We start from the raw sequence: 26,771 nt of genomic DNA, 5'->3' as shown, positions 1-26,771 counted from the left end.
AATGACGTACTGATGTTTTCGAAATCGAGTTAATATTGAAAAGATATCTTCTTGAACCGTAGGTCCACGCATCAGCACATCATTTAGTGATAATCCAGATGTAGTTCTTGCTGAGCCATCGAAAACCACCCCTAGTCTTTGTCGTAAGACTAGATAATTTTAACACTGGATGATGTGGTAGATAGTATGCATTCTTTAGCAACCTTTCTTCACACTTTACTTCTCGCATGTGCCCCATATCTATGTATTCATTCATGAATTTAACGTATTCCACTCTTAACGTTTCGTCTCGTTGAAGTCGCCTTTCAATATTGATAAATCTGGATGTCGCCATTACTAGACTATCACCTAAATTTTGTATTTCAGGCTTGGTTGGTAAACGCAGAACAAAGCGACCCTCTTCATTTCGCCTAACTGAATCTTGAAAATGTTGAAGAGTTTCTTCTTCTTCAGCACACCTCTGATTTGCCTTTGATCCTTGTCCATATTGCTCTTTATCTGCAAGTACTGGCTTCCAATCACTTTCTATAGATTCTCCAAGAGAATTAACTCCTAAAAGACAAGTTACTTCAAGTCCGCCGGTAACTATCCATCCTAGTTTCGTATCCTGTAAACTAAGGTTACCAATCCCCAGTGGCACTCGATCTACTTCTAAAAGCTCATAAAATATTCCAGCCCCAATTAAGAGATCAATTGATCCGGCTTCGTTGAACTTAGGATCTGCTAATTTAGATTCAAATTCTAAAGGAATTTTCCAACATTTTGCTGGTGCAGCACATGGTGGAAGTTGACTGACTATAGTTGGTAATACAAAACATGGCAAAACTAATTTGAAATTTGTGACCTTGGACCTTAAATGTATTTCAACCTTGGCTACAGATTGAACTCGACTAGCTCCCACACCCCTAATTGGTAATTCTGTTTTCTGAGTGGCAAGTTGCAAAACATTTAATAAACTCCTTGAAATAAAGTTCACCATTGATCCACTATCTAACACTGCTCTACAGTCACGCATAAAACCACGACCATCAGTTACTTGCACTACAGCAGTAGAAAGAAAGACATGTGAATCAATTGATTTTGCTGCTAAAATAGAATGAACCGGCGGCTGTTGACCATGTGAAGAAGCAGAAGGTGTTTGCTGATCTTCAGTTGGTATGCTACTATTAAACTTCTTAATTGTATCTCTTTGACTTAACTTGTCAAAATGCAACATTGTATTGTGTTTTCCTTTGCAAAGTTGGCAAACGAATTTCGATTGACAGGAAGGAGCCATGTGATAAGGGCTAAAACAATTAAAACATAATCTCGCACCTCTAACAATGTTGAAACGCTCCCCTTGTGGAAGTTCTTTAATCTTTTACATGTATATATCTTATGCATTTGATCACAGCAAGGGCATTTCTCTGATTTAACTTCCACTGCAGCTAATGTAACCTTTCTTCCCGGATTGGACCATTTTTTCTTGACTGCTGTCTTACTGCTGTCCCATGTTTCCGAATTTTCAAAGGCTATACAGCGACTTGACAAAAATTCTTCCAAGTCTTTATATTTCGGCAGCTCATTATTGGTACGTCGCAACTGCCATTCATGACAAGTTGCATGGTCAACTTTTCTAAGCAAAACTGTAACCAGCCAGGCGTCCCACATATCTACTGGCTGCCCTAGTGCTTCTAGTGCTGCGACATGAGAAACCACATTAGAGTGCAGCGCTTGTAGTTCATTTGCTATAGCGGAATCCACCTGCGGAAAATCCAATATAGCACGAATGTGAGATTGTATAACCATACTTCTATTTTCGTATCTCTGTTGTAACCTTTTTATTGCTACGGAATAGTTGCCTTCTGTCATCGGAATAGCTTTGATAACATCCAATGCTGCCCCGGACAGTGAAGATCTTAAGTACGAAAATTTTTGAGCTGGTGGGTAAGCATCCTCATTATGCACCATCGCCTTGAAACAATCAAAATAAGATTCCCACTCTTGTATATTGCCATCAAATGTCGGCAATGCTAACGGTGCCAATCTAGCTCTATGAGCTGACATAGTTGTGTTCATAGAATTATTATTTTGCATTGACGAGTTATGACTCTTTTCCGCATTTATCAGCTCTTGCATTTCCGACCTAGTAGCGAAAAAATCATTTTCAAACTGTTCTCTTTCTTGCTCAAATAACTCAGCGTTATCAACATCGATCAGCTCAATTTGTGACTGGATGTCATCAAACTTGCGATTGAGCACTGGTAATTCTTCCTGACGAAATTCCAATAACGTTATGGCATCTACGCCGGGTTTAAAATTTTGAATAAATGTACGTATGCGCGTTAGAGACGCCTTCACTACCCCGCGCTTTCTCCGTAAATCACTTATTAATTTTTGCTCCCTATCATCATCATCAAGCACCATCGTGTTATAAAATTTACAAATTAAATATCAATTCAAAAATATTAGAAAACAGACCAATAAAAATAATAATAGCAAGACGAAATTCTCTTGAACGCAATTAAATAAATTATAATACGATCCAACTATCTACAATGAAAGCAGATTACACTTCGTTATAGAATAATTAATTAATTTATCGATAGCGCCAACGAAACACCTATTATATAATATAATTTAATAAATTAAAATTCAATACAACGATTATACAACAATTCACAACAACAAAAATAAAAAAATCACGTCGAGGTCACCAAAATGAACGGGCCGGGAGCATATAAAGCTAATACGCGCGCCCGGTCACCAAAATAATTCGTGCGCTGCACACCGACCGACCTGTGTATGTGTGTGTATGTGTGTATAGCGACTCTAAGGAAGTGGCCGGGGTCGCCGAGCAAGACCAAAGAGTGCTAGTGTGCGGTGGTGTGTGTAGGTGTGTATAATTGTGGTGTGTATACTTAAATCTAGGGACACGGGTAACTAAGAATAAAAATGGTAACTCAAATTGTAGGTGTGGTAAAAGATATAATATAATAATAATTTACGCGCCCTTTTGGCCCAACAAGTAAAAATATGTATAGTATAATAATAGTTGCCGGTTCGGCACAACCAAATATAATACAAATAATAATAATATAAATAATAATAAATAAATAAAAAATAACTCACAATATTGTCGGTGCTCAGCTGGCCAGCTGCACCTAAAGCTATATAATAAAAATGACACACACAACACGGATATAATAATTTAAATAATACACAAAAAAAAGACTAGATGGCGATTTGCGCTCACAATACAATAATAAAAAAAAATATGTGGCAATTAGTGCTCACACAAAAATAACAATAATGTGGCGATTTGCGCTCACACAATATACAATAAAATTGGCGATTCGCGCCCACAGTGCAATATCAATATAATAATAGCGGCGATTAGCGCACACTATATAATATTATAAAAAGAATTTGCGGCGATTAGCGCCTAAGCAAAATAAAATAACAAAGTGGCTATTCGCGCCCACAAAATATAATAAAACTAGAGATTCGCGCTCACAAACACGAACTTTTTTAAGTATATAAAAAAACAACGGCGATTAGCGCACGTACAGCAGCTATATTGCAATGACGCTGGAGAGAAGACTAACATAATTATAATATTATACCGACGACGCGGGCGGACGGGAAGACATAATAATGCGCTGATTGCGATTCTTCACGCGTAATCTTAATATTATATAACTCACACAACAATTAAAACACAAATTTAAACAATAATATAAAATAAACAGTAATATGTATGTGCGTGTGTGTGTGTGATCGGCCGGTGACAAATATAGGCCGTTGACCTATATAATAAGTGGCTAGCTGTATTATATTATTGCATTCCGGGCGGCAACATATTGGTTTTTTCCCGAAAACTAACTCGTATGGAGTATAATTTGTTGAAGTATGCACCGTGGTATTATAGCAAAACATAGCATAACTAATTAACGCGTCCCAATTATTATCTTTGTCTACAAAACTGCGTAAATACGTTTTCAAAGTTAAATGTGATTGTTCCAAATAACCATTTGATTGGGGATGCCACGGAGTTGTTTTAGTTTTTTCGATTTTCAATAATTTACAAACGTCTTTAAACAAATTTGATAAGAAATTGGTACCATAATCTGTTAGAATAGTAACTGGTATACCATAGATACATATAAAACATTCTACGAATGCTTGTGCTACTGTCGTTGCGTCTGTGGAGGCTAACGCTATGGCTACGCCATAACGCGACAATTCATCTTGTATAGTTAAAATATACGAGTTACCTGAACTTGTTACGGGTAATGGTCCTACTATGTCTAAACATATTTTATGAAACGTAGTAGTTACGGTAGAAGTAATTAACATAGGTTGTTTTGTTTTTTTACCCGATTTGTTTCCCTGACAAATAATGCATTTTTTAATGTAATTTTTTACATCTTGTTTCAAATGTCTCCATTGATATTTCATTTTTAATCTTTTTATTGTACGGGAAGTACCTTGGTGCCCCCCTACTAATGTGTCATGATACTCTTTAATTATTTGATTTTTCTCGTCTTCCGTAAAACATTGTTCTTTTATATCGTTACTTCTATATCAGTGTTTTTAAAAACAAAACGAAACATTGCGGGTATGCGCTCGAAACAGGTCAATGTCGTTAACCCTTCTAATCTAATGATTGAAAATTGTTTAATTTGTTCACCGACACAGAATAACTTAATTTCGGCTATCGCGTTATAATATTGCTCTGCGTTCATTTCTGTATAATAATTATTTTTTAAATTGTAAAATATTATTAATTGCTTAATTGTTTAACAACGAAAAAATTACTTTCATTAAACGTTATTTGACCTAGTAAATTGTTACTACTAATAATCTCTATCGCCGGATGCGTTATTATTTTATCGCTTGATATAGGTAAAATTACGTTTTCGTCGGGTTTCGCGTGTTTAATACTGCCTTCTATTTCTTTTATTTTAGAATTAAATATCGGTTTATTTCCGCCTTTTTAAATTCATCGAAATCGTTAATTGGCTCATTATTTGTAACTACGTGTATACGTGATAAACAGTCCGCGTTTGCATGCTGTGGTCCCGCTCTATAAACAATTTCGTAATCGTACTCTTTGAGTTGTAAACGCCAGCGCATTAATTGAGATGAAACATCTTTTATATTAAATAAATATGTCAATGGTCGATGGTCAGTTATTATTTTAAATTTTTTCCCGTATAGGTACGGCCTAAAATATTTAACTGCCCATACTATCGCTAACAATTCTTTTTGAATTACACTGTAATTTGTTTCGGCCTTATTTAACGTTCTACTTGCATAAGCTACTGGTTGATCTTTAGGTACCTCCCCTTGTGAAAAGACGGCCCCAATAGCATATTGACTTGCATCCGTCATTAAGTTAAAATTCCCGTTCTCCCAGTTAGGGTATACTAATAAAGGTGGGTTCATTAATGCTTTTTTTAATTCTTGGAAAGCGTCTTCGCACATGTCAGTCCATACGAATGGTGTGTTCTTTTTCAATAAGTTCGTTAGAGGTTTAGCAATTTTGGCGAAATTGTCCACGAATCGGCGGTAATAATTAAGTAAACCTAAGAAGGATTTAACGTCCTTCTCAGTTAAAGGTCTCGGATAATCTTTAATACAACTTAATTTATTCGGATCTGGTGTTACCCCGTTTTCGCTAATCAAATGCCCCAAATATACAACCTCTTTACGTAAGAACGCACATTTCGCTGGCTGTAACTTAAGTTTATGCGATCTCAGACGTGTGAATACTTGTTCTAATTTATTTTGGTGGTCACGTAAACTTGACCCATGGACGACGATGTCATCTAGATACGCCGTACATAACTCCTCTAAACCCATTAAAATTGCTTTCATGGCCCGTGTAAACATTGCAGGCGCAGAACTAAGTCCAAATGGTAATCTCATAAATTCGTAATGACCTGATTTTGTAGAAAAAGCTGTTTTATGCGTGTCCCCCTTATCTACCATTATTTGATGATAACCGCTCGCAAGGTCTAAAGTCGAAAAGTATTTTGATGAACCTAATGATTCCAATATTTCTAGAATATTTGGTAACCTATACTCTTCGTTTTCAGTGACCTCGTTAAGTTTCCTAAAGTCTACGCATACTCGCATTTTTTGTTTCCCTTCTGCATCTTTTTTCTTTTTAACGACTACCAAAGGAAAATTAAACGGTGATACCGAGTCACGTATAATATTAGCTTCTTTCATTTCTTTTATTTGTCTCTCTATCTCATCTTGATATGCATGTGGTAACCTATATCGACGTATATTTATCGGTTTAACGCACCTAGGAGTGTTAATTTTATGTGTAACTATATCAGTAGCACCTAATTGATCACCTTCAAAGAAAAACAAATTAGAAAAACGGCTACAAAGGTCTATTATACTATCACGTTCCTCGTTGTTAAGGTGTTCCGTTTTAATAGTTTTCTTAATTTTTCTAATTTTATTATCCGCGTATTTTTCTTCGTTAGCAATAAAAACACAATCATTAAAAGGTTCCCACTTTAGATTACTCGTGGTTAATTGATCGATAATAAATGGTTGCTCCGATATATTTACTATATTACTTATAATTTTATCGCCTTTTACTGGACTGATACTATTAGCTATAATTACGTCCTCGTTAATCTCGTATTTTTTTATCGTAATAAATTCGTGTTTAATTTGTTCGTCCGCTCTAATTTGTAAAACGCAGTTACTTCGCGGTGGAATAATTAACGCGTTATTATCGATTTCTTTTTTTTCTGGTATTATTAATATTTCCTTATCCCAATCTAATACGACTTTGTTTAATTTCAAAAATGTTATGCCTATTATACCTGCTTCATGTATTGGAAAATCATCGTATACAATATCGAATTTAACTGTAAAAAGTTGTTTGTTAATGTAAATTGGAATTACCACAGATCCTACTGTTTCTACTGGACTTGCATTAATGCCCTTAATCATTTTTTTATCTTTTTCATTCACGATTATGTGACATTTTAAACTTGAAATTTTTATAATGTTCATTTCTGAACCACTATCAATTAAAAATTTAATTTCGTTTTTAACAAATTTATCCGAAAAACACGTAATATGCTCCTGTGTTATTGGTGTTATAATAAGAACGTTACTTCCCGATTGTATTTCACTGATAGACCTATCGTGATTTTCCTGACTATTTCCTTCTACGGTTTCATCTTGTTCGTTACGTTTTAATTTACGACACTCACTTATATCATGATTCTTTTTTCTACAATATTTACAGAATTTACTAGAATATTCGCGTTTAAATTCGGTCTTTGGACTTTGTCCATTATTCGGATTTTCGAAAGTAGCTAGCTTATGCTCGCTTGTTCTACATTCATTAGCATAATGACCAAATTTCTCACAACGATGGCATTTAATCGCGCTTTTATCTCTAGTGTTTTTTTTATCAAATTTATTATTTTTATAATTCGGTGTTTTGTTATACCCGTTTATGCTATTATAAAATTCTGTTGTTGTTTCCTCTTCCATTGCAATTAAAACGGCTTCTTCGAAACCTTGTATGTTACGCGCTTTTAATAATAAACCGATAGTTTGTGGGATACCCGCTATGAATACACTTAGTGCGTGAGCTCGCACTGTTTGCGCTATTATTTCTGATTCTATTGCGTCCCTACCTACCGTTAACGCGTTCATTAATTCATGGGCTGTTTCTTCAATTCTAATAGAAAAATCTTTAATTGATTCCTTTGCGTTCTGACGCATTTGACTTAATTGTACTTGTAAGTAAGACTGAATGTGTCGATCCAAAAACGGTTTTAAATAATTTTTTTAATTCATCCCAGGTAGTAATTTTTTTATACCTCACGGCCGATAATGCTTTACCCGTTAATTGTGCCAGTATCGCTTCTCCTTCCTGTCGTGAACGTGGTTTCGTCGGTGGGTCTCAAAGTACTTATTTTTTGATTTGACTCAAAAAATTTTCGTTTGATGAAGTATGACCCCACACCTGACACCAAATTGTATGTAGTAACCAGTGATAGTTACTGCACGCTTCTTTTACGACGAATGCACGTTCCGTCGTAGGTTGGAGAGTTGAGGTATATAAGTTAACAATAAAATAATAAGATAATTGATACGTTTATTAACTTGTTAAAACGATAAATGAAAAGGCTTTCGTTAGCGTAAGCACAAGTACTTAGCTACCGGAGAGCAAGTGACAACACTGACTTAGTCTAACTGACTCTTAACTAACTATAATTAAATCTATGATGAGGACTCATATTTATATGGAACATGCCGTGATGGAGAATCGAATGATCTACGTCTATGAAGTGGCGTGATGTGTCTAATCCAATCAGGAAACGGCATTAGTGGTCCGACTCGGTGGCGTGATATAGTCATAGGCCACTGGACTTCGGAACTACGTTTTTATACTAAAAACGTCGGTTTACTACAACCCCAACGTCAACATTTCGACTTGAAAGCTGTTTGATATTATTCTATTTTGTAACAATTTGTTACCACAAAAAATTTTTGTAACCTTACCATTACCCCAGAATATCGTGATTTAATAAATTAAAATATCTAAGTCTACAAATCAATTACCCATTTCATAAAATACAGTTAAAATGTTTAAGTATATATGAATATAAGTCTATACTCATGGTCCATGTACCTGTACAGGAACTTTGGTACTAATGAAGATCTAAGATGAATAGTAATAAAATACTATAAAAATGTTTATTACATTATAAATAATAAATATTACGCACAGACAAGTGACAAGACATTTATTTATTACATCCATCAAGGTTTGACGACAATCTCTGAACATTTTCAAAATATGGTCAAGATAGTATATGCACATGAAAATCAGAAAATATGAACTAGGTAGTGGAAAACAAAAATTATGTTCTTTAATTAGGTAAACTGCAAAAAAAGCTTCAGTAAGTTAAAAAAATCACACGGTTTAGTGTAGATATATCATATTATTTGCAACTAATATAATGACATAATTTTTTTATAGGGATGATAAACTTTTGAAGAGTCTCGGATTACAAATCCTTCTCTGATTTTTATCAGCTGTCAATAATATTTCAAATTTGAAAGTATGTTAAATTTGTCACCACTATTTTTATAAAAATTGTAAAAAATCAAACCATGGTTGCTTTACAAATCAATATAGATATTATTACAATTTACAAATTTGACTATTAAAAAAATATATGGACCTCTAAATATTCGCTTCTTTCTGAGCTGATCTGTCATCAGCCCGCTTCTGTGTGTACATGTCACTTTGAACATAATTGTATCATGGAAAACATCGTATCGAGTATTCCAGACAAAATATTAAGTGTGGCTAGTTATATACGTGTTATCTATAATTCTAAATGCTAATAAACTAACAAGTAATGAGTAATGACTAATTAATTACAAATATATATATTTAAATTTAAATTTAAAATCATGTAATTAACTGCAACATCAATTATTTATTTTGGTCAGTACGTATTTATCAAACAACGTAATACAAATGTGTCAATATTATCGTGTTTATTATTTTAATAGATAATTGTACAGATTTTCGTAAACTAATTCTATAAATAAATAAGATAAGGATTATTTTATTTTACATTTTGTTGTCGACGGAACTTTGTTTATATTTCGTGGTCGAAATGTCGAATATTCATAATGATGAAAAGTTGTCAACTATTGAAACACAAAATAATAATTTTATTAAAACTTAAATTAGTTACTAAACCTCAGACATACATCTTATAAAGTAATCCTAAATATTAATTATAAAACCGAAATTTGTAAATATTAAATTGTACTTATTGTATACGAAAAACGATTCTGAGCGGAGACGATTTGTCAGTCTAGACTCTAGGATATATTATATTATTACCTATATTTAAATTATTATAATATTTTTTATAAAATATTTTCTATATTGACTCGAGAGTCGGGAGTTTTAAATCACGATAGTAAAGATAAATTAGGTAGTAGAGCGCATACCTACGTGTCGTAATTGCAGGTAGACCGCGATCTACGGTAGAGCGCATACGACAAGAAAGCCGTTTTTTTTACAGTTAAAGAAGTGTTTGTCTTTGCCCTTTGTATGGAAAGCATCACATTTTTTTTATAGGCCCCTCCAAAAGAGTACGTACCGGGCCACTCAAATTCTAAGGACGGCCATACGCATTTGATCAATTCTTACAAATTATTAAATATTAATGTTGATAAATTAACACTTATCACTATAGTCCCTATTAATTACGAATACCCATCACGGACGATTTATTCTTAGTACACAAAACACAAAGTAAAATAACTTAAAAACTACTCGTGTAAATTTTGATTAGGATATTTCAAAGTTTTCCGAAAAATCATCTACAGTAAAAGAAGGAATCTCACTGTGGATTTACGTTCAACTTTTTCTTAATTTACACTAAATAGGTATTATAAATTTGTTGAATTTGAATATACAAAAATAAAACCCTTCCACTCATAAAAGTAGTTTGCATAAATGGCTAAATTAATACTAATGGTCACTAATTAATAATTATTAAAATATGAATAAAATCTAGTGGATAATATTTACTAGATTTGGTTCCAAAATTATTAGATGATAACTATGTGATATATTTACTAATGACTGTATTGACAATAATGGGTTGAAAATATAGCTTAAAGTATTACATGGTTGATGTTATAATTTTATGATTAAAATTAGATGTTTATATTCTAGATTTCCATTTACTTTAACTCCTTAATTTAAAATAAGATATGGTAATGAGGTAATCAATACAACTGAAGAACGACATAAGTTAGGTACTTAATAGATAATATATTATAATAATAAATTTTCTAAATAACATAGGTAGGTAATTTATAATAAAAATAACATTAGTAAACATTTAAAAATGTACAAAAATAATTTAAAATATAAAACTATACTATTGTAGTATTGTCTTCTTAAAAACCATTATAAAATAAAACTACTTAATAACAATAAAAATGAGATTGATATACTTTTTGCTAAATTGTAATGATTAAGAAAATGAAGCTTTAAAATTTTGAAATAATTAATTACATAGTTTAATAGTAGGTAATACAAAATAACATAAATCAACCTCTAGTAAAATGTATATTATAATAAATAAATACTATATTACAATAAATAACGATTAAAATCCGATTGATTGCCATTGGAAGCACAAAGCCCTTGGATGGTGATCTGTGAGCCAGTTAATGACCTAAGATGAAAAAACAAATTTTATTGAATAGTAACAGGATTAAGATAGGTAACTAGAATGTTTCTTTATTAGGTATGTAATTCATAGATATTATTAATCAATGGTTTATAATACATATTATTGCATAATTGTCAATGACTAAAATTGAATTGTATTTGATTAACAAATTTAAATCACTGTATTATGTAAGAATGCAAAACACCGTAATTTTTGGTTATAAGTAATTATGTGTCTTTATTCTCGTGTAATGAAATAGAATGTTTTATACGAGATTTTACAATATATTCGTTTGTATTACAAATGCTCTTTGAGCTACAGATATTTGTCATTCAGATCAGATAAGTATGTTATTAATTTGTTTTACAATATATTCTTTTGTATTACAAATGCTCATTGAGCTACTGATATGTTAATTATTTATTTAAAAAGTAAATAATATCAAGACTCACGTGAATTATTTGCCAATTAATATTATATAAACACTGATAAGCAATTGTGTCAAAGTAGCAAATAGTCTACAACTACAAATGATGGTGACAGCACTGTAGCACTAGTACCAACTGCAGAAATGGACCAGTACTGCGCGATGACGGTGGCGCACTCAACGGACAGTGATAACGGACGGCGACTAGTTTCGGGCGTCGATCAGCTGTGACGGCGGCGGCAACGAAACTCTGGACGGCGACGGCTGGGTTAGTTACTCCCGGGATATGTGCTATTTAGCTTGTCAATACGTCTAAACGTATTACTAAATAGCACACGCCAATAGCTGTGACCACGAGCCACTCCTCCTATTTGTGCCTGTGTAGCTTGTCAATACGCTGTTATGGGCTACGACGAGATATCTATAAGATATCTACGAGATTACAAGGCTAAGTTAGTATGACCATGCCTCGTGTCAAGGGTAATGCGGATGCTACTATGACCATGACACGTGTCGGGATAGTAAGCGCACCAATAATTACAGTACACTAATGATGCATTTGAGATGTTATTGCACATTCTCAAATTCGTGTCCGAATTTGCAAGAACAACAACAAGGACACCTGGTTTTACCCAGAAGGCGACAACACGACGTAAACAAGAGACGCACCACAATATATAAGGGAGCCCGAAGACCAGCAACGGCAGATGTACCAAAGCTATCAACAACTGAGCACTTTCACGTCACTCAGCCACTTATTTATTTGTTACATGTATTTTGTTTGTATGCAATAAAACATATTACGTTATTAAGTTTAACTTTCATTCAAATTAAACATTTGGATTCAAATCTGATACTGGCACGCAACAACTCCTAGACGTATTACTACACACACTAATAAGAGGAGGGTAAAACGAACCGAAAGACGAGTGTTTTAATAAGAACAAATAGCGTTTCGATAAGTCGGTCGGTGACTGCGAGGCGAGGTGGTTCCAAGTTGGAACTTCCAACGGTGCTCTCGATTGGTATATATGCATGTCTGTCTATCGATATGGGAGGCAGCCTGTCGTTCCCGTAGACTATGTTTATTACGATTTTTGACCGCTTACATTGCGTTTTGGCAGTAGGCGGCCGCAAACATTATTAAGTATAGACCTTGGGGTAGCGATTGCTCATATTAATGACGATGTTTAATGTCAAATAACTTCATTACATCGATTTTTGTCTCATTGATGAAGAGTGCGTGCTCCCACACGCGCTCTATGTAAAGTACTGTTGCGTAGTTCTTGGTAGCCGTGTTGACAACAAATCACTACAAAACTTGATGTTAGACATAATATAAGTGTGATTGGTTGTACGTGACGGCTTCTAACATTAATTATAAAGCTACCGTTAGCTTTACTATCGTTGTTGAGGAATTTAAAATCATAAAAGGTGTTCATGATCGTTCGTAGTACTAATCCGTATGTACCTTTTGGTTGCGCATGTGCGTTCTACTAGAGCGCGCATGCTGTTTTGAAATTGAATTAATTTCGTCTCGTTACAATCACTTATATAAATAGCCAATAGGTACCAAGGAGCTTGCGGCTGAAGATATTGTATTCTAACGTAAAATGTACATAATAAATAATAATATTGTATTACTAATAAAAATTATACAATTACACATAAAAATTAAAAATCTATTTCGATTTCAAATTAGGCTAATCTGCTCGAATACTTATCTATCTTAATAGATATCATGGTATATCTATGGTATGGTAATCTTAGGGTATAATAATTTAAGACCGCGGTATAGATACATACTACAGAATTTAATACACATCTTGCGAACCCCTGGACTTTCTTATCGTGCATTCGTGGTCTGCACTCTGCAATTTACCGGTCTGCGGGTCTGCTTTTTAGTACGTCCCCTAGCTTTCCATTGGGGCTAATCAAGTCAAATTAAAATAAGCTTACGTTCAAAACCGAGAAAACCCGCTAAAACGATGAAAATATACTGAATAATAATGATCAATACGTGATTTTCTAGAAATATATTTGAACCTAGCTACATATATTTGAATATAGCTACAATGAACACATGGCTCTAGTTCGTAACTGTTTGGAACGATGCACAGTGGGGCAATTGACATCGAAAGTTGGCATTAAATCATAGGGTAAAAAATATATTCCTAAAATTAATATTATTTTTATATTTGTTCATCAGACATATACAAAGTCGTTTACATAGTATTAACATAAAGTATAAAGTATATACGGTATTTATTTATTTAATTTATTAACAAAATTAGAAAAATGTATTATTTTAAGTTTTAAGTTTAAAACTGGTCATGGTTATTGTCTTCATTGTCTTCATTGCTGTCATTATCTTCGTCATAATCATCATCATTATCGTTGTCGTCATCATCATCATTATCATTGTCGTTATTATCATCATCATCAGTATCTTTAACATATTGAAGAGAGACTCTAACATCTGGTGATTTTAGTAATGCGAGTGCTTCAATTGGCAAAAAAAAAAAAAACTTAAAGAAACTTCTGCGTTTGTAAAAGTTACTTGTATGTTTTCTGGTTTTGGATAACACTGTTTTTTACTTTCTTGTACGACTTTGTACGATGGAAATTTATCTGGGGCACTCATCCGAATAATATTGTACTAATGTCTAGATAGCTTTGCATCTACTATAACAGCTAGAGCATCTTCGCCCGATAGTTTTTTAGGTGCTTGTGCAGACTGCTTCTTAAATACTTTTCTATATCTACTTGCACGTGTGGGGGTGGATGTAGTTATTTCCTTCAGTACCTAACTTTGCGGCTTCAACTTGTCCCGATGCTCTTAAGCTCATCTGTGTTGCATGACTTAACACATTAACAGACGTATTATTTCTCAGTTCTTGAGTTATTTTCCGCTTGTTTCGTTCACTACTCATCTCAAATGCCACTACTGGACGACCACGATTATTCTGGTTATTTAAAGATACAAATTTAATAGAAGCATTTAACCAGTTTTTATTTTCTATAATAAATCGTTCTTCCACTCTATGTGCCTTTTCCCAACGAGATTTGTATTCAGACTTGAAATAAGACATCAAATCATTTTGCTCACAGTTTTTCATTCGTTTTTCTATTTCGATTTTTATCAAATTAAATTTTTCATCAATAGTCTCACATCCAGAACTTTTAATTATATCATATAATTTTTGTCTGGATATCAAAACAGTGCTCGAATTCATTCCTATATAAAAATTTTTAAACTAATTATGACGTTTGTTTTCATCAACATAATATTCCTATAGGTACCTACTATCAAAATTAGCAATAATTAATACAGACATGAGATAGTACATAAATAATGTGTTCAAAAAGTTTGGAAATGCTTTAATTACTGTTTGTGTATAATTCCTAGATTTTAGTTGAGGAATATAGGTTTTCTACTATATATGGTCCGCATAATTAAGAAATAACGTATTCGCAGCTATATGTATGCAGCCTGGACGTTTATCAAATATCTATGAAAACCTAATTTCTTTAATACTGCACTTATCGACCTGATTTTTTTTTTAATCGGTTAAAATGGTATTCCTAGTCATATGTTCTGTTGGAAAATTTCCAACAAGCCTAAAACCGAATTAATGGGATGAACATTACGATATTTTAGATCGTCAATGTTTTATTTGTATAAATGTATAACATGTTAACTGTTTGCGCCGACGAGCCTTACTAAGGCGTACGCCGTTCGCCTAGTCCTCCGGACCGTAGTGAGGGGAATAATTTAAATGAATAATATATGCTAGATAAATATAAATAACATGAATAATATATTAAGCGACCTGTACTGAACAAATACAATAAATCAAATACAATATGACCAATATTATATGCAATTATACAATATGCATATAATCAAAGGGAGACGGGGATCACCGCTCTGGACACCGGAGCTGGCTGTCGGTGGAAGGCTGATCTGCTGAAGACTGAACTGGAACCACGTGGAACGCACGTACTGCGGTGTAAATAATCCGGGGAGCACCGTATCGGACAATAATAATACCACGAATCGGCAATGAAGGAGCGCAAAAATAACAAACAGATGAGCGAAGAGCAAAAAGCCTGTTTGATGGTAATGAGCGTAAAACGCATACAAAAAATGGCGATCACCACAAGTAAAAGACGGAGCAGCCGTTACACACGTAAATTGCACAAGTCGAGCGTGACAAGACGTACAAAAAGGAATGACGAACGTCCGAACAACACGTTAACGGCGTTGTGTTCGTCGTTGCCCGGAGCAGGGCGGCTGGCGAGTCAGTGTCGCCACCATTGCGAGTGACCTAGCGTGGTCACCGAACAAATGTCCAAAACCCGGGGACAATTTGTACGTGCAAAAAGGTCGAACATTAACTGTAACTTCAATTTATTTAAATAAGTTTCACACAACTTTTATAACATAGTAAAAACTAAAAGTGACAAATAATAGCACACACACTAATAATATGCTTAACTGAATTAATAATAATAATAATAAAACAGTGTGTTAGACCTTATACTCATAGACGGAACATGGGTATAGTTCCAGCGGTCAGACGTGAGTGCGCTGTTCGACTATTACTCAATTACTACGCACATGTGCAATAGAATTTCAGGTTAGGCGATCGGTTGTTGTGTTTTAAAAATCATTGTATGATAACGGATTGATAAGATTACGTTTTTAACCTAGTGTTCTGGCTAGCTTCTGGAATCTGGATATTTGAATAAGTTATTACTTATTAGTTATTATAATTTAAAGTTGTTTAATTATTAATATTTTTATAATAATAATGGTCATAAAGTGTGTTGTTTGTGACGTTCAGTTCAAAACAAAAACTGAAAAAAAATTTCATTCGTAAGCTATATTTTAGAAAATTCCCAAAAATGTAGATTTCTTCATTTTTCTTATTAATATATTTTACTATTTGCAAATATTATGCTAAATTTACTTCAGATTTCCTAAAGATGAATCGCGTAAGATCCAGTTCTAGTTCCATCCTAGGGCTAAATTTGTGTTTACCTTCATACAGGGTATTCTCTGATCATTTTTGGCCAGAAGATTACGAGTTAAGTGGGCTTCTAAAGAAAGATGCTGTTCCCAGGTAATACCTACTTTATAATAATATTTTGATTTGAAAGTAATAATGTAATGTGAGTTTACTTTATTGCTTTTAGTAAATAAAATAGATTGAATGAGGGCGATACAATAATAATGACAATAGATCAGCCTCCTGTGTCAGATATCTGTGTCACTCCTAGGTAAAATTTAACATTATTTTAACATTGCATTATTTTATTATATATTTAACATATTATATTATGTCATTAGGTATATGTAATAATAATATTATAGGTATAACCTATATTATATTGTGTCTATAATAAAAAATTATAAGTTATTTTAATTTCAGAAAGCATAATTTGGATGATGTAGATCATTGTTCACCATCTCAATTATCACCAAGTGTAAAGAGGTGTAAACGTTTAAATCCAGACACTATAGGAATATTATCTCCTACTCATTTTAGTACTCCAAAACGTACTAAACGGAATATACAAATGGTGAAAGATAAATACAAACAAAAACAAATTCAAAACCACAACTTTAAAAAGAAAGTACAAAGACTTAATGCAAAACTCAAGACATATGGTGAATTAATTGAAAAATTATAACATAAAAACTTACTGTCTGAAAATGGTTCTTATCATCTTCAAGTATTGTTATAGATTATTATTTAATACCAGTTTTAAACAGTGTTGAATTCAGACATTTTTTCCAGGGGGGAGCACTATGAGACGTGGAATTAATATAATACAAATTAACAAACTTTACTTTATTTATCTAATTGATATAATTGAACTTTAACTTATAAAAACAATTAAAATTATTTAATATTTAAAAAATGTATAGTTAATATTATCATAAAAATTGTCATAATAATCTTTGTCAAATTTCAACGATAAAGGCATTTTATAGTGACTGACTGATATCAGTCATGTCAATTAGAATTTCCAATTATATTCTTTTAAAGGGGCCGTGTTATATGTACCTAGACCATTCAAATTAGTTCATTAATAAATAAATTATTTATTTACAGTCATTTAACCGGGGGACAAACAAAACTTCAGGGGAAGCAGTTGCTCTCCCTGATGTATACCTGGATGGCTGGATTCAACACTAGTCTTGAGTAAAATACTTTTTAAAAGTATTCAGAATAAATTCTTAAATACTCTTGAAAAATAGTATTCCGAATATGTATTTGAATATATCATACAAATAGTATTCTGAATAAAGTATTTAGAATACTATAAAACTATTCCAAATACTTTTAAAATATTTTTAGTTTTAGATATTATAAAATAATAATAGCAGAGCGACACCCACTTGTCCACCTTTTTGTATATTATTATATAATTTTATCATTATTATATTATATCATGTTTAAATTTATTGTTTGTAAATTAAAATTATAATATACTTCACTATAACAATTTTTGATTTATGTTCTTAAATAGTTAATATATTTAAGTTTCACAAAAAAAATTGTGTGTGGTTGTAAAGTTCATTTTTTTAAAATATTGTATAAATAAAACATTTTTAATTTTCAATAATGGTTAATATTTGATTTAAAACAGTCCTTTGGTTCTGATACACTGAGTTCCATAGTTGAGCTTAAAATATTGGGACAGAAAATACCTTTTACATCAGAAATAAGAAAATTACCATAACACTTCAATTTTATTCCAGTAAAACTTTTGAATGTTAGAAAAAGTTTTAAAAATGTACTTCCTCACCAAAAGACGATAAGTAAATGGTATAAAGCAGCGTTTCTTAAACTGTGTTCCGCGGAACCCCGGGGTTCCGCGGAGATCACTTCAGGGTTCCGCGAAGCTTAAGTAATTTTTTTCAAAATTTTCAAGAAAATTACTTAAAAATGTCTAACTAAAGAATGTTTGTATATTAAATAATAATGTATAATATGTCATATGGAATAGTCTATCTCTATACTCTAACAGTCTAACCTCTATACTTCTATAATATATAGTGTTCTTATACTGCTTATACAGTTATACAGTTTTTATACAAAAATAATATTTGAACGTCGTTGATAAAAATACTAATTGGTTATGACCGTCCGCGATAGCGTGAACTTAAGAGAAACGACCGTCGATAACGATAAGCATAAGAGTAACATAGGTACTAGTACTATTCATAAATAATATTGTGTGTCGTTAATAAAAATACTGATTGGTCACAGCCGTCCGCGATAGCTTGAATTTCTGAAAAACAGATAAACGAATAAAATAACGTTTCAACGTTTCAATACAACGCGACAGTCTACCGCGTGTCTTGTGACCTGTGCGTTATATTCGAGTGCGTTGTGTTATAATTTTATTGTTTGTCTCAAAGATGGTTTTGTTATTTTATTTGCAATATGGAGAGATGGCTTAAAAAAGGAACTCTAAAACGTTCCTCTCAAGAACCTGAATATTTTGCGGTGAACTCAAGTCATATTGATAACCATAGTAATAATGAGAATGATACAAATGAAATCACCCCAAAATATTTTAAAAAATGTAGAAAGTATGATGAAAGTTACATATCATTAGGATTTATGAATAATAATGATAATCCTCAGTGCGTTATTTGCAGCAAAGTTCTCCCAAATAGCTCTATGGCTCCAGCTAAAATGCGTCGTCATTTAGAATCTGTTCACGGTGAACTTAAAGAAAAAAATGTAGAATTCTTTATTCGAAAGCGTGACGAACTATTAAAATCAATAAACTGTATGATTCAAACCACAAAAACTGTGAATGAAAAAGCAACCGAAGCTTCTTATTTAGTTAGCTATCAGATAGCTCAACGCGGTGAAGCTTACACAATTGCCGAAAGTCTAATAAAACCTTGTGCTATGGAGATGGTAAAATGTATGTTAGATGAAAAATCTGCAAAAGAAATATCTAAAATCCCAATATTGATAGATAATCGTATTAATGATTTAGCAGCCGATATACAGAATGAACTTGTTTTTCGTCTCAAATCGTGCAAATTTGCATTACAAATGGATGAGTCTACCGATGTAGCTGGGCTTACAATATTAATTGTCATCGTTAGGTATCAACACGAAAGCACATTATTGGAAGATCTTCTTTTATGCAAATCTCTACCAACACGTACTACTGGAGCTGAAATATTTGATCTTCTAAATTCATTTCTTGAAGGAAATGAAATACCATGGGAAAACTGCGTTGATATCTGTACCGATGGAGCAAAGGCTATGAGTGGTATAATTAATGGAGCTGTACAGCGTATTAAAAATATTGCAAAAAACTGTTCTAGTAGCCACTGTATGATACATAGACAGGCACTCGCTGCAAAAAAGTTATCTGTTAGTTTTAAGAAAGCTCTTGATGAAGTCGTAAAAATCATAAACTTCATAAAATCTCGGCCTCTTCAAAATCGTTTATTCAAAATCCTATGTGAGGACATGGGAAGTGTACATACTTCTCTTCTCTTACATACCGAGGTCAGGTGGTTATTTCGAGGAAAGATACTAACTCGTATTTTTGAATTAAGGGACGAGGTACGTGCTTTTTTTTTGGAACACAATTTCGAATTAAAAGATCGATTTCTTGATCAAATGTGGCTACTTAAAGTCGCCTATTTAAGTGATATTTTTACAAAAATCAATGAGCTTAATTTCACACTTCAAGGCAGACACGTAAATGTTTTTACTGCACACGAAAAAATTCATGCTTTTAAGAAAAAGTTAGATTTTTGGAAAATTTGTATGAGCTCCAACAAGTTTGATTGCTTTCCTACAATTAAATGCTTTTCGAAAGAGGAAGAGGTCAAAATTAATGAAGTTTTCATTGAGGAAATTATTCAGCACCTCACTGGATTGAGTGAAGGATTCAACCAGTATTTTCCAAATGACCAACAGGTGAAATATAAAAATGAACTGTGGATTAAAAATCCATTTATTGTCAATACACGACCTCCAGCCATGTCAGCAAAAGAATATGAAACCTTTATTGAATTTACATCTGATTCGTCGCTGCAAGAAAAATTTAAATCAATGCAATTAGCAGAATTTTGGTGCAGTTCAAAAGATGAATATCCTCAATTGTCACAAAAGGCCGTGTTGGTACTTTTACCATTTGCAACCACGTATATGTGCGAAACGGGGTTCTCTACCTATGTATCGACAAAAACAAAATACCGCAACAGACTTGATGCCGAACCTAATATGTTATTACAACTTTCATCAATAAAGCCCAATATTAAGAATATTTGTAATAATAAAAATTAATTTCACGCATCTCATTAAGTAATTATTGTTTAAGTAAAATTATATACAATTTTTATTATTTTTATTATTTTTTTTAATATATTTTTTAATTAAGTACCTTAAACACAATATAAGTATATGAAATAATTATATTTTTTTTTTTGCAAATAATCCTAACAAAAAGCTTAAAAGCTAGAAAACAAAGTAGGGCTTCCACGATAAAAGTGGACGTCAAAAAGTGTTCCACGGATAAAAAAGTTTAAGAAACGCTGGTCTATGATAATAATTAAAACTTATAAGCATAATATTATACTTTAATAATGTTAATAAACTAATAAATATCTTACGTTATTTTCGGCAGTCGGATAATCAAAGATAAGGTATCCAAAAGAGCCCGGCATGTTATTGACTATTGATTTTTGTAATAAAATTGTTTTCACTTAAATTAATGTCTTAAAATAGACATGGAAAATACCGATGTCTCGGTCGGTACGCACTACACAACATTCCGCTGCCCGCACTTTGCAGTCTGTTGTTTATCAGTTCACAATATTGTTTTCCAATATCCCCTATAATTTTATATTACATGCATTACATATTATTATTACTTTTTCGATTTCTACACAACGACACGATTTATGATTAATATTTCATTTTTATTTTATTTATTCTAGATACGTTACACTGGCACCCCAAAGTTAGAATTTTCCACAAAAAATGTCATCATTAGTTAGTAACCAATTCGTAACCATTCGTAACCACAAATTCGGAATTCGTAACTTCATTTTCACACGGGAAAATTTGTTTTTTCTTCGGGGGTGCATCGCGTTTCACTAGTTGTTCTACCCGGTTTCAAAAAATTTTACTTTTTGATTTTAAAATTGGGCTAGGGTATTAAACCGTTTAATGACCGTTTCGTAAGCATCACCTTCCAATATTTGTATATTTACTCTAATGGACATTAATTTTATAATTTAAATACTTTGTCTTATTTTAGATGTATCATGTGTAGATCATAATATTGTATTCTATATCATAGAATTTTAAATTAAATATCCTAATCATTTTTCAGAACTGAAAATCTATTTTACCAATGACTAATTTTCTCAAATGTTTTTTAAGCATAGGGTAAAGCTTTAATTTTCAAACCGAAAATCATAATATTATCTCAAAGTATATTATTAAGTATATGGATTTTCTCTCCAGAATTTTATGCAAATAGTTAATGGGGTGCCAGTGCAACATTTAGCAACTAATTTGTAACCATAAATTTTGGAATTAGTAACTTTATTTTCTACACGGGAAAATTCGATTTGGGGGAGCTACAGTAAGGTTACACTATATTTGTAACAGTACATAATGTGACTAGAAATAATATATTCTCTTTGTTAATTATATTAATCTATGGTTTTCCAAAAGCTTATTTTAATTTTATATTCATTCTTACTAAATTTGCAATGACATAATGGTATGATATATTACATTTATTATAATTTAAAAACACATGAATAATTTATTAAAATGAATAGGCTTTTATTCAGCTACATGATAAAAAAATGTGTATTCCTTATCTACTTAAAGTATTGAAAATAATAATAATAATAAAGTAATAATATAACATAATAATGTTATATATATTTTTATATATGTCTATATAATAGTATAATACGATTAAAAGTTTATTAAATGGTAAAAATGATCATTTCAGCGTCAACAATTTTAGATGAATGAATGTTTAGTATCTTTAATTTTGTGTCATCGTATAGTTCCCAATGATCATTTGTTCTTAAAGAGCAAGCTGTATAGTGTCCAGTTGTACACCGAAGTCCTCTTCTTTCACTTCCGTGGAAGTTAATTATACCTCTCAGCTTGTACAAATTACCTTTGATTATTAAATTGTTGTTTATGTCTTGAATTTACATTTGTTCGGTTTTGCAAAATTCTGTTTAATAAGGTCCAATGGTACGTTGTCTATGTCCGTTGTACTGGTTGAATTGTTTAAATCTGAAAATAATAATTTATAATAAATCAAAAGTATTCTTTGTTATTTAAAGAAAATGTATATTATTACCTAACGGAATTGAGTTCAGCTCTACTAATATATAAGTTGTTGTTTTAACCACTGATTTTCTTTCATCTCCACAGTAAACACATAATTCCTTTTTATCATTAACATATTCTTCCAGCTCATTTTGAATACTAAATTCTTCATTAAAGATGTTAAGGGATAGTTTAGAAGATGTGTGTTCAAAATGTGGAAGTGGACATAAATTATTTTGACAATCACTTGACCTTATGAACGAAGGCATTTCTTTTAAGAGTTTATCCACCATGGATGCCACTGTGTCGGTTATGTCAATTGTTATTAACCCACCAATTAAAGTTTTTTTGTTATCATTAAACAATTGTAATAATAACATTAATCGTGTGAGGTAAAGTTTCTTGACATTTTTTTGGGAAATCATTTGCATAGCAAGAGAAGCGGTCAAATTTGGTATCATTTTTTCCAAATAATTCCTAAAAATTATGCTATCAGCGGCTGCAGTTGCTAATATGGACATTATAGAATCTACTGTGCATGTATTATTCAAAACTATTTTTCCTATACCAGATACTGAAATCGGTTTATTTAACAAACTGTTACCAATTTTTAACAAATATATTAATGTTGAAGACCTTTTTCTATTTAAATCTAAGAAGTCAAAACCCGGTTGTGGGACAATATAAGACCGAGCCGAACGTGTTCTCTTTAATAACGAGTTTTGATTGTTTCCTTTTCTATTCCATTTTTCGAATGCTTTGTTTTCAGCTAGTTCTGATGTTATCTTATCACAATTTAAGCATAGTCTTCCTTGTCCACAACCCTCTTCTGTACCAGACACCGAAACAGAACATCCAAACAAATGAATAGATTTTTTGCATCTTCCACACTTATGTAATCCGGTAGGTAGATCACCATTCTCACAAGGAAGGCATGTTGTTAATTGCATAGTTTTTGGTTTCATAGAATCTGTTGTTGTTGTAAGTTGTACTATTGTATGTAATTGATTAGTGTTGATTTTTTCGGTTTTTTTAACTGATTTAACTACCAATTCATTTTCATTAATTTTTAAATAATCTAATTCGCTGTTTTCTTCTTCGATCGTAAACTTATTTTCAGTATCACTGTATGCGCCCAACACAATGGGCCGAAGGACCACTCGGTACTGACCGAGAACAATGTAGGCCAAAAATCGGCCAACTCTGGTTCGAAACGCCGATTAAGTGGTGGGTAGGCAACCGAATATACTCGCGCCTTATGTATTGAGAGTAGGCAATATATGTGCGCTCGTCGACAACAAGGCGGAACGGGAGAGAAATATATATATGTGAGGAACAAGTGAAGTAGGATAATACAAGTTATTTATTCAGGGCTGAGGGGCCCTATGGTCGATCCGGTCTGGTGCAATGACCACAGGGGGGAACTATCAATGGGACAACTTAAAAACTACCATAGGCGTGCGTAGACTTCGGTTTCAGGGGCAGCAAGAGATTAATTCGGCCCATTCTTCAAATTCACCATTAAACCCAGCCCATAGTTTTACTATTTTTGCTATTGGGTATCAAAATTAAAGTTGTATTGATTATTTGTTTATTTGGATAAACAGTTGTACAGTAAGGTACTAAGCCACTTAAGGTGTACTTTTCCACAAGCCTATAGTTAATAATATTATTATAATATGATAAAATAAAAAAAACATTAATAATAATATAAAGTATATATTTTAAAAATAATAATTAAAGTAATAACAATTGGTTGTAAATAAAACAATAAAACCTCTTATAAACATTCATACACTTTTTTCACAAACTTATAATACTAATCTACGCTCTACAGGTAATAAATTTTTAAATTCATCAATTACACTCTCAATATTTACAGAAGAAGTTAATTCTTGTTCGACAAATAGAAACAATAATGCATTTAGTCTATCTTGTGTCATGGTAGATCTAAGTTTGCTTTTAACGATTGTAAGTTTAGAAAAACTCCTCTCACAACCACAACTCGTGACAGGGATAATAACAAACATTTTTAAACATAGAAAAAAATTATTAAAAATATTTGATCGATCACATTTGTTTAACCAGTCAAGCCACTTATAAACAGAACCAGAACAAGTACCTTTAGGAGTATCTTCTAATTGTTTCAAAAGGGTTATCTCAGAAATTAATGATTCTTTAGAAATATGGAAATATTTATTTAATGCAACTCCAATAGTCCAATTACGTAATAGCTAATCGCTATTTAATATCGTCTATCATTAATGTTGTGGCGGGCCAGCATCGTCATGGCATACGCATATTAGTGTACGATATTACGATAACGTTAAAAACCCAGTTTATTTTTAGATTTGTTGACCATAAATGATAGTAATATTTTCGATTAAAAACCATGGCTATTTATTTTAATAGTAGACACGAGACAGTTTTATACTGATAAATTCTATAATCATAAAATATTCATATCTATAATTGACCAAAAAAAAAAAAAATCATTTGTGGAAATATAATTTTACCGAGGCCCATTATTTAATATTATCCGGCCCCGGTAGCCCCAAATAAAGTCCAGGGGCAGCATATGCTGCCTCTGCTGCCCCCGTGCGCACGCCTATGAAAACTACTTATAATTAAGGCAGGTGTTGGCAGGCTGGGAACTGGTTGGCTGGTAACGGGTACAACTGGACGACCGGGGCGGCCTCTCACACAACCCACAGTGGGTGCTGGCGGTCTTACGCGGTGACGCTCTCGGTGGTGGTACTGCCGTGGTGGTGAAGTCGCGTCGCACAGTACTCGGAGGACGCTGGCTATGGTGAATGAATGGATGAGGTGGTGATATGGTGAAGAAACTTACGAAGTGGGTCGTGGTATGAGGGTGTTTATTTTGATTCTTCACTAATAGAATCAATTTCATTGTTATGTAAACATAATATGTCATCATTTTCATTTTTAAAAATACTTTTATTCTGTCTGTATTTGGTTTCTCTATTATATTCGTTTATATCGTAATTTGAACTAGCATATCCATAATCACCATTTCGATTACCGTCACTGTTTTTGTTTTGGTCACTATATTCATCTCTATTTATTTCTTCATTTTCACTGCTATTTTTACTGCTGTCTTGTCTATTATTTTTGTCCTCCACACCAGACTGATTTTAGATTCTGAACGAAGTGATGAATGTATTGATTTTACAATGATGTGTGTTTTTTTTTTTTTTTTTTTGTGTCTGTCACCACGTTTTGGAGCAGTAAAAGTGCTCCGATTTTAAAAAGTGGACCCTGCTTCGGATAGGAAAGTGAATGTACTTTGGGGGGTCAAAAGTAAAAAATTTCCTATAGTTTTCAAAAGCGCCGGGAAAAACCAAAAAAAAATGACGGAAAAACGGGAATTTTTACGCAAAACCAGTTTTCGACCAAATCGATTTTTTTTTATGGTTGTAATTCAAAAACTAATCACTGAAAATACTTGAAATTTTCACCAAATGTTAATGTCAGTGGTATCCGTATATAGTTAAATTTTCAAAAAATTTTGACTTTTTTTGAGTTATTTATAGACCACTGAAATTTTCGATTTTTTTGAGAAATTTTTTTTAAAGTATCGATAAAAAATTTTTGGATGACCAAAAAGTTTTGAAAATTTAATACAAGGTTCCTTATGAGTTGTTTTTAATGTAGCTAAAAAAAATTAAAAATCGTTAGTCACAATTTTTTTTTATAAGCGTTTATAGTTCAAATTTTTAC

The 26,771-nt window shown here is 32.4% G+C and overlaps 2 protein-coding genes across 2 annotated transcripts; one reads left to right on the top strand and one right to left on the bottom strand.

Moving 5' to 3' along the window:
• Positions 1-79: 79 nt before the first annotated feature.
• LOC126550704 (uncharacterized) lies at positions 80-2,406 on the bottom strand. The gene is made up of 2 exons (XM_050202712.1): positions 1,417-2,406; positions 80-1,357 (listed from the first exon to the last, which is right to left on the bottom strand). The coding sequence occupies exons 1-2, from the start codon at positions 2,404-2,406 to the stop codon at positions 80-82; spliced, it is 2,268 nt and encodes a 755-aa protein (XP_050058669.1).
• Positions 2,407-19,133: 16,727 nt separating this feature from the next.
• On the top strand, positions 19,134-21,011 carry LOC126550703 (zinc finger BED domain-containing protein 5-like). The gene has a single exon (XM_050202710.1). The coding sequence runs from the start codon at positions 19,134-19,136 to the stop codon at positions 21,009-21,011; it is 1,878 nt and encodes a 625-aa protein (XP_050058667.1).
• Positions 21,012-26,771: the final 5,760 nt, after the last annotated feature.

This window comes from Aphis gossypii, chromosome 3 (genome assembly GCF_020184175.1).
Source record: "Aphis gossypii isolate Hap1 chromosome 3, ASM2018417v2, whole genome shotgun sequence".
Lineage (NCBI taxonomy): Eukaryota > Metazoa > Arthropoda > Insecta > Hemiptera > Aphididae > Aphis > Aphis gossypii.
The sequence above is the reverse complement of the archived record's forward strand: the minus strand, read 5'-3'. Positions and strand labels throughout refer to the sequence as shown.

Excerpts from the sequence above, each read along its gene's own strand:
- LOC126550704 (XM_050202712.1), bottom strand. The coding sequence starts at position 2,406 with ATGGTGCTTGATGATGATGATAGGGAGCAAAAATTAATAAGTGATTTA. Across the intron at positions 1,358-1,416 it reads TTACATTAGCTGCAGTGGAA|ATTAAAGAACTTCCACAAGG; the intron begins GTTAAATCAGAG and ends TACATGTAAAAG.
- LOC126550703 (XM_050202710.1), top strand. The coding sequence starts at position 19,134 with ATGGAGAGATGGCTTAAAAAAGGAACTCTAAAACGTTCCTCTCAAGAA.